The sequence below is a fragment of the Calliopsis andreniformis genome, chromosome 3, assembly GCF_051401765.1.
Source record: "Calliopsis andreniformis isolate RMS-2024a chromosome 3, iyCalAndr_principal, whole genome shotgun sequence".
Classification (NCBI taxonomy): domain Eukaryota; kingdom Metazoa; phylum Arthropoda; class Insecta; order Hymenoptera; family Andrenidae; genus Calliopsis; species Calliopsis andreniformis.
In genome coordinates this window covers 11,480,606-11,499,115 of record NC_135064.1, presented here as the reverse complement: position 1 = coordinate 11,499,115, position 18,510 = coordinate 11,480,606, and the positions used below count along the sequence as shown (strand labels likewise).

Below are 18,510 nucleotides of genomic sequence, written 5' to 3'. Positions count from 1 at the left end.
CCGAATATCACTTGTACTAAATTGTTCAGTGTTTCACGCTTTGTTCAAATGAAACTCAGGTTAAACTATTAAAAGGTTAAATTTTGAAATTTCAAATATTATATGTTATAGCTTTGCTAGTTCAAAAGTGGTTTTCCACAGCTAGAATAACTCAGGTATAGATACTTTGAATTCTGAATTGATAGGCCAGGGTTTACTTTTCGAAAGAGCAATTTTATTTCATTTCTCGTTTCATAAAACTAACTGAGTAGCACTAGTAATCATTATTTGACTATTATTGTCATCGTTTTCTATATTTTGCACTTAGTGACTAAGAAACATTCATCCCAGCCTTAAACTATTTCAACCGATAGTTTACTAATCATTACGGTTTTAAGATTAGTGAGGTTAGGTTCGACAGCTCCTTGTTTCCTGCGCATCCGTCCCGCGCAGCACGTGACCAGAAACCTGCCAGAGATTCAAGTAAACCAAGGGAAACCTTCCTTTTCACCCTTGCACGCACAAATTCTTCGAGTTAGCTGTACATTCGAGTTCCGTGCGTGCAATCCCATTCAGAATGGAATTGTGTAGCTATATTTATCTGCAGCGGAAGCTGTACATGTCACGTAGTACTCTAGACCAAGTGGAACGCGCACGTGCTCTCTTCAGTCGACGCTGATTCCCTGGGCGTTCTGTATCAAATCGGCGGTGCATCTCTATTTTATCATGGTTCGGTAGGTTCCCTTGTAATCCATCCGTCAAGCTCTTTACGCGAAACGGAAGAAGCCTACAGCGATATCTTACCTCTCGATTACCATTTTGTGGGCAAATTAAGGAGCTCACCCGCTGGGCCTTCCATGTTAATCGATTTCCAGGTGCACGTTGTCTTCTCTCGAAAATGTTCTGTAGTAATGTTATATGATTCGAAGTTGCTAGAGAAATTCTGGTTCACTTGAGGGTAGAAGTTGCCGATCACTTGCGAGAATATTTGTTCTCTGCAAGCTTTCAAAGTTCTTCGAAGTCCTCGTTATTATTAATCCTTGTGCATTGTTCGAGTCAATTTGAGTGAAAACTTGGAAACTTGATCTTTAATGCGTTTTTAACTCTTAGACACTGGATTTTTCAGTAACACCGAAGATGGCTCAAAGGAATGACACATTAAATTATTATAATTCAACTACTTGGTCGAAACATGGCTTGAAATATAAAGTAAGAAATAAGATATAAATATAGACGTTTGTAAAATGTACAATATTTATTACTTGTCCATTGCATTTTGTGGATGCAGACTGTATCTATATCTATTGTATCTATCAAATATAACATTGCAAGTGTTTTCAAAGGGCAAATTTTTACTAAATGCAAAATTCATCATGGAACAAAATTGTGTAACTAAACTTTCTCATAGGCTGTAATACAGAATATTGTTTACGAAATTTATGCTATCAAAGCATGCACTTGGGTCTAGTATCCTTGAGTTAATAAAAACTCAATTTACACACAATTTGTTACTTTTTAAAAGTAGTATTTTATGTATGCATTTTTACAATATTTTATGCGATAAAAACAAAATAGATACTTAATTCAATTTAATAGTTATCTAATCGGTGCGTAAAGATTATGAGTATCAAAACGAAATGTTACTTTTTAAAATGTTACTTTTATAAACTCATTAAATATCGGACTAATGGCATACTACTAACTTACGAATCATAACTTATTCAAGATATTTTTTACTTCAGGCTACAAAAGAATAAGAGCTACTCCGTATAAAACAGAATGCCAAAGACATTAGATACTTAATAGAAAATATTCTATTCATTAAATAGTGCAAAATCTTCTATTCACCATTGCATCACAAATCTGCGTTGACACAAAATCGTAGGATCCACGAACCTAATCCAAGTAATCGATGAATTTTTTTCCCGGCTGTTAACGTCTATCGCTGAGCAGCCCAAAAAGGGTCGCAATTCGGTGGCTTCCTTTCATCCTTCCACGGTTCGCGAGCTCAGGTGCCTCGTGTCAAAATATTCCATTGGATTAGGCGGCCCGTCGTCGATCGAATTATATACGCCGGATATACGAATCTGGTCCTTCTTCGGCTCCTGTTTTCAATCCCCATGGCTTCTTTCTGGCTACCGTGGCGCTTCGCGAAGCGCTTCGTTACGGCCGGACGCACACGATCCGCCGCTAATCCGCTTGGTCGTTCAGGCGACACGGGGATCCGTCAAAGCGAACACGTCGGCCACCTTTTCAACATCTACCCTTTCATCCTGCCCTCCTTTTTACGGTTTTGTTTCTTCTCTCGCTTGTTTCTCTTTTAGCCCGTCATTTTTCCGAATTTTTTGTAACATTCGAATTTATTCTGTGGAACGAAATATTGGTCTACTATTCGTTTGGCATAGATATTGTTAATCAGAAATTTAATTATTTTATGGCCAAGTGGTATTAAAATTATATTTACTACCTCATATGGTTTCTTTCGTTGTTATTGGTACGTTGAAGGATTTTTTTGATAAGTATGTATTTCAGTTTGCTTATAGAGCAATTCACGAATTTGTTGTCTGAGGATTATTGCATTCTTACTTTCGAATGTTAAAGATATTCTACTTTTTTGTAGATTTTGATATTACGAGAACTCGAGAAGATATGAACATAAAATTTGGTAGTGAGGCAGGTGAAAAAAAAATACTGCAGTACCTTTCATAGCAAGGAACTTCTGTTCTTATTGAATTTTTTTGATAGTGAGTATCGTATAATTAAGTGCATATAATTATATTTCTGAAAAAATCTTTCTCGTTTACAGTAGTATCTTAAGGTAAGATAATGAGGTGTAATTCGAATTTGAAATTAAAGTACTTATTTAATGCTCAATTCTCTAAATTTCATTAGATTGTAATTAGTAAATCTAACAATTACTTCTATATTTTTACCTAAATTGTACCGAATAATTGAAATTTTAAATAACAGAAAATGTACCTATGTAGATAGTTGAGCACCAGTAAGTCGAATATCTTTTGCATCTATTATTTTTTTAGTTTCACTGCAATAGTGATTATAACTATAACTATACAAAATACACTATGTAGAACTTCTCTTCGACACATGCCCTAATCAATGGTTCAGTTCATAAAGTAATTTTGAACTTCTGGGCGGCAGTGGAAGTACACTAGAGACGTGTATTGTTATTATAAATTATGTACATTATTCAGTCGTGCAACGAGCTTTTCAACAAATACTTGAGAACAATATTTATACCTTTTTATTGTGTAGGAAAGAAATGTAAGTTATTTATTAAAATATATAGTTGATTGAAAAATCTAGTCACCTACCACGATTTCATAATCTCGTTCAGACATTTATTAAATATTTGTTAGAAATATATTCCAAGATCATTGAAGCCATTCATTATCAACAAATCATTTTGTTAGATAATTTGTAGGTATTTCGTAACTTAGCAAGCAATTTAATTCTATTACGTTTCTCTTGAAAGTCTCAAATGAAACAATATTACTACTACCTCATTACATATGTGATTAATGAATTTTAGGTATAATATCACAGAATTAGAAAAGTACATACCAACAATAATTCTTCAACATCCTTCGCAAAATTAAGAATGTTGCCGTCAAAGACGATTCATGGAATAGGGATATAGAAAAATAAAGTGATAAGTAGATGAGCCATTCTTCAACTATAATCAATCTCAAATTAAAAAATCACTCGCACAATAATCAATCGTACTCACATAATCATACTCAAATAAACATTCTCTTGGTTCGGGTCTAAACAAGCCGCCTTTATCCCGTCACTCGTCGTCATCACAGCCACCCCAAATATTCTGGCTTTGAAGACGGCACTAAAAAAACATTGGCCAAAGTAGGGCCGATTCTTAATCGCAACCCCCGCAGGACCCTTTCTTCTCGCATACAGTCGGGAGGATTAAACGCGGCCACCCCCGGCGTCGAAGATACGCGAAATTCCCAACGAACCTACCCCACCCCCGCGTTACTTTGCGCCCCCGTGCTCCCCCTGCCTCCGCCTCCTCCTTCGCCGTCTCTCTATTTTTTCTCCCGCCTGTCCCCGCGCCACCCTCCTTGCTCTTGCATTTTTTGCCTCCTGCAACCACGTAGAATCAGCGGAGAGAGAGGGAAAAAGGGATGAACACACAGAGAGAGAGAGAAGGTACGAGAGAGGGAGAGAGAGCAGGAGACAATTTCATCGCGCTCGTCTCGTCAGCTCGTCTCCGCCGCGCTGAAGAGTTGCCACGGGCAACCCTCCGCGACCACTGGAGAATTATTGTCCGCGAGAAGGGGATGGGCCTCTCTCTCTCTCTCTTTCTGTCCCCCTTCGCCACCCCTTTCTCTCTTTCTCTCCGTCACGGAACAGGGGATGAGTGGGCGAGTTGGGGTGGGTTCAGGCCAGCGGAGTCGTGCGCACCCTGTGCCAGGAGCTCCACGTCGGGGAAAAATTCAATCCTCCAGTTAAAGGGGATGACGCGCTCTTCAGGCTCGTATAGTCGGCCCGGTAATTTCCACGAGAGCTCTGCTCGCCTTCACCTTCTGCTTCTCCCTCGTCCTCATCCTCGCCGCGTCTCCTAGCGCGTCCTATCCGCCTGCACGTGTCTCGTGACACCAGAGATCCCCGAACCCCTGTCGCTGCTTCCGAATCTGACGCTTTGGGAACAGTCGGCTGGCTTCTGGGTTCGAGGTCACGGATGATCCACCTGGATCCGTGACGTCGGTGAAGTCGATCCGATCCAGGGGACCTAGGAGAGTTCTGCTTTATCCGAGCTGACTGGAATCTCTCGCCGAAGGCTCTGTCGGATCGCTTTCGAGCTGCGGAGCTACCGACTGGAAACATCCTGCGTTTTCGCCGCGGTTCGCGGAATCGCCGATTTTTGGCTGCGGTTCCGGTACTTTTTGCTGATTCTTGCGCCGGAGATTTCACGCTCGTTTCACGCTAAGTTGCCAGGATTTTTGGCGTGAGCTGAAACCGTGGGCTCAGATTTTGTAAGCGTCCGCGGGGAGGACGGTGGTAATTGGATTTTAAGTGCTTTAATTACAGAGGCGATGGTTGAGTCGCTTCAACTTGTTCTACACAAATTCGCCTCGCTCCGGGGAGACACCTGGCTGACTTTGTCAGACAAAAACCACGCGGTGCCCGTTTAGCTGCTGTGGGCTCGGGACCTTGTCGAGGCAGATATACACATAGGGTGAGGTGACTTCGGGAATTATTGAATGAGTTGGGAATTAGAGTGAGAAACATTAGGTATGAAACACTGAAAGTCAGTCTAATTAGGAAATACCGTAGCTCCAGTTTTACTGGAGCACGGAAAGTGGATTAAAAAGACTTTGAAAATTTGTAAGTTAAGACTTGAATACCTGTTCAAAACTGTTAAGAATTGAAAATTGACTGGAGTCTCTCAGTGTAACCCTCACCTTGGTATACTAAGAGTTAAATAAAAATCAAGAATTTTTAACTTGTGACAGCTTCCTTGCGGGCATACAATATTCTTTACAGTAAATACAGTAGTGTACTTTTGCAAGTGCATGCATAATACAATAAACCACAACGCACTGCCCATTTTTACCATATTTAACGAATGTGAGTGAAACAAAGGGCGATTAGCGAAACGATTCAGCGTATCAAATGAAAAGCGAAAATTAGCTACAGATATGAACACAAAAACTTCTACTATAGGACATTATCAGGCCTCAACTGTAGCTTCGGAACGGCAAGAATCAAAGGCAAGAATCAAAGGCACAGAAGGCATACGAGCAAAGGATCCTAAGAAGACCGATCGTTAATGTTTAATCGCGATTCTTGCTGTTCGAATGCTCGCAGTCTGTATCCCAAGGGCCAGTTCCTCTCTTACGACAGTAAAACGAACGAGCGCGCGAGTTTACGACGCTCATGGTTTCAGGGTCGGACACTGACGAGCACCTGGGGTAAATCCAGAGGGTGGCTTAAGGGGGTTAATTTCCAGGGTCGCTTAATTCACGTGCTTGCCCCGCTGACATCGTTCCGCCGTTGTTTCGGCGGTCTTCTCTCCTCCCTTCTTTCGCCTTCTTGAAAACGCCCTCCTTCTCTTCTTGTTTCTTGTTGAAATTTCTTTTTTACGAACGCAACTGGCAGGAACGGTATGAAAAGGCTGAAAAGTTACTTCGTCTTGTTTGTTTTCTTCTGAAGAGCTGCATGTTGCAGAGTTGCTGCATTTTGAATGCATTTAGTTGTGTCCTCCTCGAGGAAACGGTCTTCTGAATTTCTTGACCCAGATTAGGGGCTTCAGTAATCTACGCGATTTTTGTAGCCGACACCCGCGCGCATCGACAACTGTAGCTATCTTATCGCCGATAAATAAGTATACATTCATGAGTACCCTCCTGCCTCCGCCCACACGTTACCTTTTTTCTCCTTGCCTTCTCGCCAAGGTTAGTTTGATAACACCTTCGCATCGACGGAGCGCGTTAGGCTTGCATAATATTTTCTGTAATGCTAGTGCTGAGATCCTTGCTTCTTGTGGGTTTCAAAGGAGTAGGATTCCACTTCTCGTCTAACTGTGCAGATGTCCATTTTGATTATTATTATGGGGAGAGTTACTTAAGCTCGACGTTTGGTATTTTATGAGTCTTTACCTGTTTATAGAACTCCTAAGGCGAATATGCCAATACGTTTTCTTTTTTCTTTAGGACATATGGAAAATGAAATATCATAAAACTAAATGAATAGTTTACGAGATATTAAGCAGACTTGGGCAAATTTTGTTTAAAGTGAAATGTAATTATTGGAAATACTATTTAGGTACGTTAGATTAAACGTTTATTTGTATTATCTAGGAGTACTAGAAATATCGATTTATTTAACAGAGTAATAATAATTTTAAATACTGACGTGAGTTACATGTCCCATAATTTTATTATCGCAAAACCTTAAAGGTAAATAATACTTAAATACTTAAATATCTTCAAATTTGTTACGAAAGTATTTTGCATGGCGCAATTCTAATTGGTAGTCTATTTATTGGCATTTGACATAAATACATTTATTACAGAAAATGACAGTATTGCCACATAGATAAGTAAAGATAATAAAAAAAAGTCACTTACTTGTAACGAGTTAAGACTACAAACTACAACGCATTCAGTAACATTGTTTTACAAACTTTGCAGTTTGTCTGATAGAACCAGATCCAGGCGTCTGCCATAGTCTTGAAACCCGTTTTCCATACTTCGTTCTATTTTCGATGAAAGTAACCCTGATTGAAACGCCATCGACGAGTTTCCAATTCTGGATGCTCACAGCTAGGCATTACAGGAAATTCAGCGCAGAAAGTGATTTCTATTTGCTTCTGGTCCGTGCGCGTGTTTGCGCACGTTTTACCACCGATCTATCGATCTATTTATGTTCACGAAATAGCCAGAGCGTGTAGACTTGACTGTTCTTTTTCACTGAAAATTAACAAAAAGCGAGAGAAAGTATTTCTTCACAATATTGTAAACTATGACAGTAATTCCTTGATGTAGGCCCAAAGCTAGTAATGGTAGTAGCAATATTTTTAAAGTCGATTCCTCTGGTATAAACTTACAATTCACCGACAGTGGACTCACAACGAGGGACACATTTCTAAGTTCTGTAGTGACATCTTACTCTTATGTCCTTGAATAAGTCATTGTGATCACATAAAAGCGAAACTTATTTGCTATAAACAATTCATAGGCATAGTTGCAACATCGAGTTCATAACGAAGGAATACAATAGATAAAGATTAAATACGGTTCGCAATACAGTAGCTTTCAGGCGGCTCCGATTCGATATCTTATCAAAGAAGAAACATTTCCTCATCGAACGTAGAACCCGCTATTTTTATTCTTTTCTATAGCCTCTATAGACAACCAATTTCGCGAACGCGAGTTTGCATATTAATTGTGCTGTTACACTAACAAGCGTCGAGTTGCTTCGTCAACGGGTGGCGCTCGACAAGTGACGCAACGATCCTTCGGTTGCGCAGGGGAAGAAAGAGGCGCGTTGGAGGTGACGTAAAGGCGCGGGGAGGATTCTTTAAGAAAGAAAAATGTCGGACGGTAGCGAAAAAAGAAAAAAGAAACGTGGATTAAAAAAAAAATAGGACCCGAAGAAGTGGAGTAAAAAATAACGAGAGGACTGCAGCGGCTGAAATGTAGGCCTGCCACTTTTCCTTCCCTTCTTCCTCTTCTGTGCCCTCTCCGTCCTCCTCCTCTTAGCCTTTATTTTTATTCTACTTCTTCTTTATCCGTTCCCTCTGCTTCACGTCCGGAGCCAAGAGATTCACCCTGCGGCCCTCTGGCGCGCTACCTCCCCCACCCCTTCAGCTGTTCGACACCCCCCACCCCTCCGACGCTGCGTTTCTCCGCGGCCATTGGCGGTCGACAAGCGCACCCGCTTAAAAGATACGCGACAAGCTTATCGACACGGTAAACAAGAACACTTTACTACGACAATATTGGTCGAATGTAAAACCTGTTTGAAAGGCGAGAGAAAAAACGGGTGTCCGAGTGTGTCTCGAGGTTCGTCTACGTTTCCTCTCCTCCGCCGCCTGCTTTCTTCCTCGTCGTCCCTCGGACGCGCAAAAAGGTCTTGTCTTAGAAAAGAAGAGGCATTTCTACGAGGCAAGGGAGAAGGAGGACGCGTGGAAACTGGTTTAGAAGTCGTACGCTTGAGAAATCATCTTTCCTCCCCTCCCTGCCCTTTGCTCGAACGAGGAAGCGTGGATTCGTTTTGCGTGTATCGGTATTGCGCTATTCTCGGTAAACGGTTCGGCGTTCCCTTGGACGAAGTATAGATGATGGAGTGGGTTCAGCGAAGTCGCTCGATTCACTGGGGCGTGAAGGTGGGTTCACGCGAGTAGACAGAAAAAAAAGCAAGGGTTACCCTGCCGTGTTCGTTTTTTGTCATCGGGCATCGACTACTGCTTCGAGCAGACGGAACAGGCGTATCGAGTTTCGTAGGTTGGATCTGTTCCGAGGACTTTGTGGTATCTGTTCCAGCGATTGTACGGGGCAAGTGGAGTTCAGTCTTTTATCTGTGGAACGGTGTTCCAATGGGAGGGACATCTTGAACAGAGATAAGTGCGTTTAGGTGCACGAGTAGACTGAGTACTTCGACGAAGGTTGCTCCCTTTAATGTGACTCATGCTAGGTACGACTTCAGGAATTTCAAATCTCCCGCCGAAAGTCCTTTGCGCGGGAAGACGGTTCTTGAGAAGATCATCATGTTGAGGGAACGGAATGAGTGTGTTTAGGTGTCCTTATTTGTAACTGAAGTAACATTAATTTGTCACTGTAAGTTGCTCTACTTATTTATAATAGACATAACTCTAGAAATTTCAGATCTCCCGCCAAAAACTCAAAGAACGAAATAATAGTGTTTAAGTGTGCCTACTTGTCACCGCTAGAACTAATTGTTAGCGTAATTCCAGAAATTTCGTATCTCCCGCCAAAAGTTCTTCGCGCAAGAGAACTCGTAATAAAAGGGATACTTGGGTTAGGTTGTCCTAATAGTAACTCAACTAATGTCAACCTATGAAAGATCATCATTTAGCAACGAAATAAGATACTTGTGATTAGTTTGCTGTGTCTATACCTCAATAACGCGTCAGTTAGCCACTTAAGGTTGGCTTCCTTATTTATGTTGGGAACAATAACCCAAAAATTTCGAACATTCCGCCAAGAACTCTACGCGTAGAGTGTCTTAAACTGTAGACATAGAGGATCAAGAGTTCCTGTGAAGATCTACATTCTTCTACTAATCGAGATACTCGCCTTTAGATGACCATTTCTATAACCCAAATAGCATCAACTAACCGCTGACTTCTCTTACTAATGCTAGAAACAATTCCAGAAATCTCGAACCTCCCGCCAAAGGCATCATATTGCTCCTCGCTCAGGAGGACAATCGCTGCGAGCATCCTCGTTCCCTCAACATCTCCCACGAGTCTTCCGTGGCGTCACGGAGGTCCTAGGGGGCGAGAATGCAGCATAGGGACAGGGGCAGGGCATAGGTGTAGAACAGAGGCGCGTCGGTTTCAGTAGAAAAACCGCTGGAAAGAGAGGTCGAGTGGAGGCTGTCGCTCCAGCAGGATCATCGTCCCAGTTACGTCCTTCTTCGAGTAACCTTGCATCCTCTCTGTCGACTTTTCCACCGCCTCCCCTTTCGTCGTTCGTGCCTGCTCCCTCTCCCGTTCTGCCGCGGATTTACACCGCTCTCGCCGCGAGAGCCTCCGTTAAGCAAAAATCGTAGCAGCCTGAAAAAAAGGACCTGCAGCGGAGCCGCGAGAGAGCCGACTGGAGAAGGGAACAAGAGCGAACGGGTGAAAAAAAGGCCGAACAGCGACAAGGGCGGAGGAGAGGGGGAGGGTGAAAGAAGGGGGAGTGGGGCGGCAATAGTGGAAGAAAAAGAGGAGGATAGAAGGAGAGCGGCCAGAGGACGTGGAAGAGGCGCGGAGAGGAGATAAAGAGAGAAATCGGGGTAGGGAGAGAGAAACTGCTAGAGAGACACACGCTGCAAACAATGGCAGCGCGTGCACAGAGTTTCTTTCTCCTCCGCTCGCTCTAGTCTCTACCCTCTCGCTCTCCTCTCGTTCCTGGGACTCCTCTTCCTCTCTTACGCACGCACGTGCACGGATCTGTCCTCTCTCTTTCTCGCTTGCTCTCCAGCTCTCTCTTGTCTAGCTGCCTCTCTGCCTCCTCTCCTGCTCCTCCTCCTCCTCCTCTCCCCCCCTGTTTCTCCCTCTCACTATCCCTCTGTCTCTCTCTTTATATCTCGAGCGTCTCCTCTTCGTCCCGTGCGCAACAGTAATATCCATGGTTGTAGACGCGCAGCAGCCCGACTCGCTAGAGCGAGGGAAAGAGAGGGAGCGCATGAATGCAGAGGAGGAAAGAAAGAGGAACGAGACAGAGCAAGACACGACGAACAAGAGAGAGGAAGGGCGGAACAGGTTCCTGGCGCGATGGGTTGGGTTGCCGGAGGGTGCGGGGATCCGAGCTGGAACGAACGAGAGCCACGGCAGCGCGGGGCAGGGGGGCAGGGGGAGAACTGGAATCCTGAGTAGCAACGGCGTAGCCGCGAACCAACGAACCTGGGCTCAACCTTAAAGCGATGGATCGCTTCTGGTCACCAGTCGGCTCTCCCGGTACCAAACGCTACCCGGAGAACGCGTCGCCCAGAGGAATCTTCGGAGAAGAGACTGAATCGTTTAAACTTAAAGATGTTGGAGACTGACAATGAGTTTCTTTTTGGAGCGTTGCCACCTCTGTATCAGCCTTGCAACGTTCGCGTGTTGTGTTCTTGATGGACCGATGTTGCAACAGCTCGAGGACCTACTGTGTTTGAGTATCTACTCTGAAGATGTTAGATACTTTAACTATCTATTGGTGGATTAAACACGGTGTTTGTATTAAGTATAAGTTGGTATGAGAAATTACCTAATAGATAGCCTATGGAGATTGAGAAACTGAATTTTCTGCATAGTATTATCACACGTATTTCGAAGAGAAACCTGGTGATCTCACTATATTATATGGCATTAATACCATTTAATGGTTGAAGGTACAGGGTTTCCTTGTCGTAGACTCGCGGCTCATTAGCGAGTTCATACTGAGAAATTCGTTCCTCAATTCAATTCATTGCTAACCGTATTATCTACTGGAAACATGGGTGGTAAAGTGTTACAAGCGAACCTCATTTATTCTAAATAATTTCAAGGTTCGTTAACAAATATAACACAGTAGGCGAGAGAGTACCTCATTGAGACAGAGTCCTAAAAATTCGGAGTATATCAGGATTTCTAACTTTACATTCATATATGGTGGGAAATATCTTTCTCCAAGTGGTATGCTTCAACAGGGTTCAACTTGATGCAAGGAAGACGTGCTTCCATAGGACTATTTTTATGGCTTCGACACGGGTTGAACCCAGCATCGCGATGACGTAGCTGTTTGTACAAATGACCGCTTCCTGGACACGGCAGTCGAAGCAGTGCCCGACAAACTTCGTGATTGCGTTGAGACAAGAGAGAGAGAGATGGGGGGAAGGGAATACGAGGAGAGACAAAGAGAGAAGGGACAGCCTGGAGGAAGAGATTCTCTACGACGTATCTTGGACTAATCAATCGAAACATAGCAAGTTCGATTGAATCGAGTAATTCCTTTCTTGCGTGCCAGTACTTGGTATGAGCAAACAGCCACGAGCTGGAGGATAATGGCCAGACGATGCAGAAACCTGTTTGCTAATCTATAACTAACAACGAACAACCGTTTTTGAAGCTTCATAGACCCTCGAATTTGTAGTCAGTTGGAGTCTCTAGCGATTTAATCGATTTTTCGATAGTCTTGCTGAGTTATCTATGCGTTTATTCAGTTGCGTGTTATTCGTTCGGGCAGTCCCTCTTACATCGAGGATACTTGCGCGAGTTTGTACGTAGCCAAGTATTTCAATAATAGCGCAGAAAGTGGCCTGCGGGAGACGTTTAGAAATTCGAGGGATCGACGATGCCGATGCTGGAAACTAATGTGCTTGGATCATGATGTGTGGTAAAAGTAATCGAGAAGCCTTTAGGCGTTACTTTTGGAAAACATTTGGTCTTTCTTCTTGCGTAAAATTACAAAAAATAAGTATTAAAGCTTACCAGTACTACAACAACTATATCGCTAACTGTTGCATGCGAAAAACGCTTATGGGCATTTAGTGAACATGGCAAACGTCCATTAGATTCCAATACTCCACAAACGAGCATAGCCAGCGATCAAAAGTTCAAAAAATGTACTATGTTCATTTTTTACAAGCGTATCATATATCGTGAGAGCTGTGGCAGTAGGATTGAATGGGACACTGAAAGGGGTCACAAAATGATCTTCCACTGGTGACCATTTGAACGTCACCTGGCTAACTATGACCTCAGCCAGTGACGTTTGTTAGGAAGAAGTTATAATTTTTTTTTTCCAAAAGTAGTCCTGAAGTAGCCTTTCATAAATGAAGATAATATTTGTTATTATAAAATACAATGTAACAAGAAGGCTACATTTTGTGCAGATCTTTTCTAAACATTAAGTAAAGAATGAGACCAATGGATACTTTCACTTAGATTGCGCGTTTTGCATCCTCAGTATCGTAACAAAATCCTTACTTAGAGGTTTCGTTTAAAGATAATCACCGTTACAAGTAGAGCTTTCATAGGCTACGTAGTCCACTAATCCGATTACCACGTAATTGTTTAAGTTTTGACACGTCGAGCTTCCATCAGAAATTAGCGGCAACTTCGGCACCGATCAGAATTCTAGACGAACGTCGACGAAACCAAATTTTCTCTCGTATTCCTATTCCTACGCACAGCGTCGTTCCGACGTTATCACCTGTTCGTGCGCGATTACTGATAAGAATTGATCGTCGAAAAGACACGTGACAGATGGCGCGGGCATCGCGAAACGTCCTCCAATGGGGCGCACGATACTCGACGCGCAGATTAGTCGGTTAACGGTGTGACATTAGTTACGAAGATGATAATAAACAGCGTTATCACTTAACGAACGGCCGTGTACGTATCGCGAACGGCGACACCAATGTCGCGCAGGAACGAAACCCACGTGACACGATAGCGTAACGTCGACCACGTTATAGTAAAAACCATATCGTCGTCTGGTAATTAATGCTGCCGCAGCTCGTGCTGCTCATTGAAATGCTAATACTTAGCGCTCATTGTTTATACTTGATTTATACGCGATCCATTGAATCATGCGCGTGGTTCATGCATCACGCGTTACGTCATCAAGGAGCTACAGGTTTTCGAAGACTACGAAATTCAGCGGGCCAACCTGGAAATAAAAGGTCACCCTCAGCGCTAGTGATATCGGGGAATCAAATTTCAAGGAATTCCTCCCAGCGGCTCGCCCGCTTCATTCTCTTTTAATACGTTCCTTATAGACGCCGGTAGGGCAAAGCCACTCCATCAGAACGAACATCATCCCCTAGGAACGCTTTCATTCCTGACAACCCTCTAGTTTACAACTAAATTAGCACCTAATAGGGAACCCCCGAAGTTGATCTTCCTATGTGCAGCATCGATTATTCTCAAATGAGAATTATTTTTGACCTCTTCCGCTGGTTGTTTACTTTCAGGACTCCAGGGTCTCCATAATCACTAAACTGTACATCGAAATAGTATAGTGGTTTTTATGCAAAATTGATTCAGTAATAGAACAATCAATCTTCTTAATACCTAGCCTGGATATTCACTTTTTATAAGTCCTAAGTGTATAGTTTCAATTCTTCTCAAATAATGACAATCAGCTGTGACTTTTTTCTCTAGTTATTTAGACTTCTTTTCATCAAATTTTCAAAATCCCTAGATTATAGTAGCCAACTCGTAGGCTAGGTACGCCATAAGATGGATGCAACGATTCCAACCTGATCAGTCTTTCTTGATCTATGACCTCTTCGATATTTCCTGCAATCTCTAAGCGTTTAACTTCGATTACTACAATTTGGAAATAATTATTTTTAACTCTTTCCTCCGTATTTATTACCAAGTTGCCGGCTTGGAACTTCGAATATTCAAATGTTGAACTCCAGGCGCTAATCCCCAGAAGCTGCGTAGGTAATTCATACAGTAACTCTGTCAAGATAAATTCAGGAACACAGTTTCGATCAATTTCCCCAATACACACCTTCCTCGACATCCACGCTCTGCAATCTCTAAACATCCACTTCTCAGTTATTTTCAAACGAGACCAATTATTACCCTTCCTTTCTCTAGTCAACCACCACGAATCCAAGACTCCAGAAGCAAACTCCTAGACCGTGCACCCACCTCGCACAGATTCCGCTGCAAGGTGAATCCATCGCCAGAATTTCGATTATTCTTCCCTAATCCACGATCCCCGGCACACTCTTTAGGTCCCGGCAGCCGAGGTACGCTGAAAGATGCCGAGCGTGCTTGTTGATCGCCGTTTCTCTACCCAGGACCTCGCGATCGCTGGGCTGTCGCAAAATGGTCCCCGGAGGAGCGTTGTCCTTGCAGCCGCGCAGCGCTTTGCACCGGGCGAATTCCGTCCCGTGGGAAAACGCGAAGAGATCGGAATGCGGAGGAAAAGGGGGTTTCCGTACACATGTACGCACACCCACCACACCCTGGCTCTCTCCGCGTCGCTCCGCGGCCACCCCTTTCGGCTCGGTGGTGCGGCAAATCAGTCGTTCTTACGGGGAACACGATGGTCGACGACGTTGAATGCGGTGGTAGCTGTTAAAGAGGAGGGTCGCAGTACGAGAGGGCGAACGGAGGGGCGGAGGAGGAGGGGGTGGGTGTAGGAGGCAGGAGGTGGCGGTGGTCGTCGTAGCAGTGCCGAGCAGCGGAGGCGGTGGGCGCGTGGGGGTGGGTTCGGTTGAGGGTGGTTTGATCGTATGGTACCACGATGTATTTAATCTGCAGGCCGCTATATGGTCTTGGTTATTCATGGTGGTCGGGTGATGGGGTTCTGGTGGGGGCATGGTGTACCGTCACGAAGGGTGGTGGTGTGGGGTGGGGGCGAGATATTGATCAAAACCTACCCTGGCACCAACCTCTGCCCCCCTCTCGTTCCATCCAACCCCCCACGGCACCCTTCTCTCTATTTCTCGCTCTCTGTCTCCCTCGCCTCTCCCCCCTTTCTCTTTCTCTTGCTCTCTTGGTCTACCCTCCCCTGCCTACACCTTCCTTCCTTCCTCACCCCCTCGCTAAACTCGACCGAGCGTAGCCAGCGGTTCTCAGCGGCTAGATTCGTGGCTCCTAAGGGGTTCTCCGATTGAGACGCTGCGAGTTGATTGATGTCTGCGTGTTTCGATAATCCACGGCTTACACGCTTTTGGGGAATGTTAGGCGGCGTTGGTATCGCGGGTAATACTTGTCACATGAATCAGACTAGTTCCTGGGAAATTTGTCTGTATTAGGATGCTTGTTAGAAAAATGTTGTTGACAGATGCGTTTCGATCTGAACGGAAGCTTCAGATTCAATATGGCGAAGACAGACAGTTTCAACTTCTTTCTGTAAACTGCTCTCATTTTTGCCTTTGAAATACACTATCTACCTATCTACCTATCTATCAAATAGTCATATGTATGTTCGACTTTTGTAAGGAGGACCAATAGATAATTTGGATCGTATCTCCTGTAGTTGTCACACGAATTTTAACCTTGAAAGGTAGAATACCTACAACTATAGATGTACTGTAATACTCTTGAACTATAAACATCGATTATTTGAATATTATAGCTATTTACTAAATTCAAGTTTACCCTTAAAGGCTGTCAAGGGTGAAATTTCACCAATGCAAATTTTTGTTTTATTATTAGATATTAAAATAATCATAGAAGCTAGCAACGCTAAGAGTTTGGATATTCATTGAGGCTACCAGTAGTAATAATTTTATCTTAAAGTAAATTAGCTGTTTTATGTACTTTATTACACATATAACAAACAAAGTTTATACCAATTCAATCATAGGTTTTGAGTCTTTCTCATGTGCGGAGAACGCTCATGGACGTTCAGTAAACGAGTAAAGGATCCCAATGCTCCACACATAGCATGTAACTAACACTCAAAATTTTACAAAATTCTTTAGAAACATCCATCACAGACATATCTAATTATTTCTGTGGCTGTAAAGCAAACTGACCCATGTTACATATTTTTATTTTTGAGATTTTTACGCTAAAAGTTTTCAACTTTAGTACTGTATGCTGCACTTGTGTCTTCTTAAACTCTTATTTTTAAATGAAAAAGTTCTTTTAACGCCCTATCTTCATTCTAGAAGTATAAATACTATATTTTAGATCTCAACTAAGGACATAAGCGCAATAAGGGCGTGAGGTCATCCTAGGCCCTTTTTTGGACACTTACTCTATATATTTTACATTTATCAAAGTATTCATCCCTACTACTATTTTTAAAGTTGAAGAAAAATAGAGCATTTTAAAGTACTGCTTGACTTCTCCAATCACAATATAAATGTGGACATTGTTTTCCTGCAACCAAGTTGTTGCACTCGAGCCCTTCTTACAGGTAATGCCTCAATTAAGACCTTAATCTGAACTTCTTTAAAAAGTAACCTAGCCACAGAGATCTATGCTCAAATCGTTCTCTTAGAGAACGTACAGCAATGACCCTTGTTTCTCGACTATAATAAGCGAGCAAGAAAGCATAGCAGAAAACGTACGTCCGAAAGAGTGAATTACGACACCCCCTTTGGTCCACGCGACGCAAATAAGATTCATAACGCGCCTCATATCTTCTACTTCTACGATTTGGTAGAACGACGTCGAGGGAAATAGAAAAAAAAGGGCGCGGAAAACGCGCAGGATCGAAGATTGCTCCACGGAAAGTTTCTTCTTCGCTTTTCGTTCCACTTTTGGCCCCGGAAATCATTCCCGGCCGAGTTCGAAAGTGGCTGGAAGTTTTTACGAGCCACCGCGACATCCACTCAACGACTCGTCCCTCCTTTGATAGCCCGACCACGATGTTTTCTAATTATTCCGCTTCTAATTACGTTCGGCGAGCGGCCCGCCGATCGACTGACGAAATAGAGACACGAGCCGCGAATACCGCGACAAAGATAATTTTTAGACCTTACTCGCGTAGACCTTACTCGTAATTAACGTCTGCCTCTTCGCACGACGGCGGAAAAGTTGGAAGCGGCGACTGGCGAAAGATTGCAAATTTCGTTCGTGATCTGGCAAAAGAAAATCGTGACGAAGGAAAGACCGTGTTCTAATAATATCGGCACAATTTATGCACGAAAGCCGAGCAACAATGTAAGCGACAGTTCCTCTCGTGCCGCGGAATAATTCAAGATACCATCTACGAAATTTATTTTTCATTTTCAGCACCGCTGAGAGACGCTGATGGTAGCTTTCGTTGGGGACGAGAAAAGGAGAGTTGAGAGAGAAAACTGAATAATTGTGATACGAAAGAAACGCGATTAATGTTCAGTTTTGCGTTTTGTAAGGCGTTCTTACTACTTTGTTATCCTAGAAGGAATGAGTGACTGGTGGTGGGTACACCCTTCGTGTTTTCGTAAGATTAGTCCTCAAGAAGGGAACTTTGAAGTTTGTGTACTAGGATGAAATGAAATATGGAATCATTTGTCCTCTAATGGTGGACAACAATTGTCTCGTATAATGGTATTAAAATTATCAAGATTTGAGGTTCTGCAAACCACAGAAACGTCATTATTGTCATTCTATAGGTTTTTTAAGAGATTTCACAGAAGTTTTTCCCGAGATTAATTTATCCTGTGACGATGTTTTATCATATGGTAGTTTTTTTACAGAGTATGGAAAAAGTTAACACAAATTTTCCAGAAAAAATATTGTGTGAGCTATTTGTTTCTTTCTGTACTAATATCTATATTATAGATATACTTGTAATTTACTTTTATCTTTTTTATTTTCGAAACATATTTAAAAAATAAATTGAATTTTAAATGAATGATTTTTTATAAAATAGGAGCATGTATGTATTTCCG

General features: G+C 42.8%; 1 protein-coding gene across 1 annotated transcript in view; it reads left to right on the top strand.

Annotated features, from left to right (window-relative positions):
- Window positions 1–17,957, top strand: part of LOC143188650 (uncharacterized) — a 73,069-nt gene extending 55,112 nt beyond the window's left edge. The window contains exon 3 of the mRNA XM_076393028.1: window positions 17,870–17,957. Coding sequence (XP_076249143.1) covers window positions 17,870–17,888 — 19 coding nt within the window. The 3' untranslated portion in view covers window positions 17,889–17,957. The remainder of the gene's footprint in view (window positions 1–17,869) is intronic.
- The last annotated feature ends 553 nt before the right edge of the window (window positions 17,958–18,510 follow it).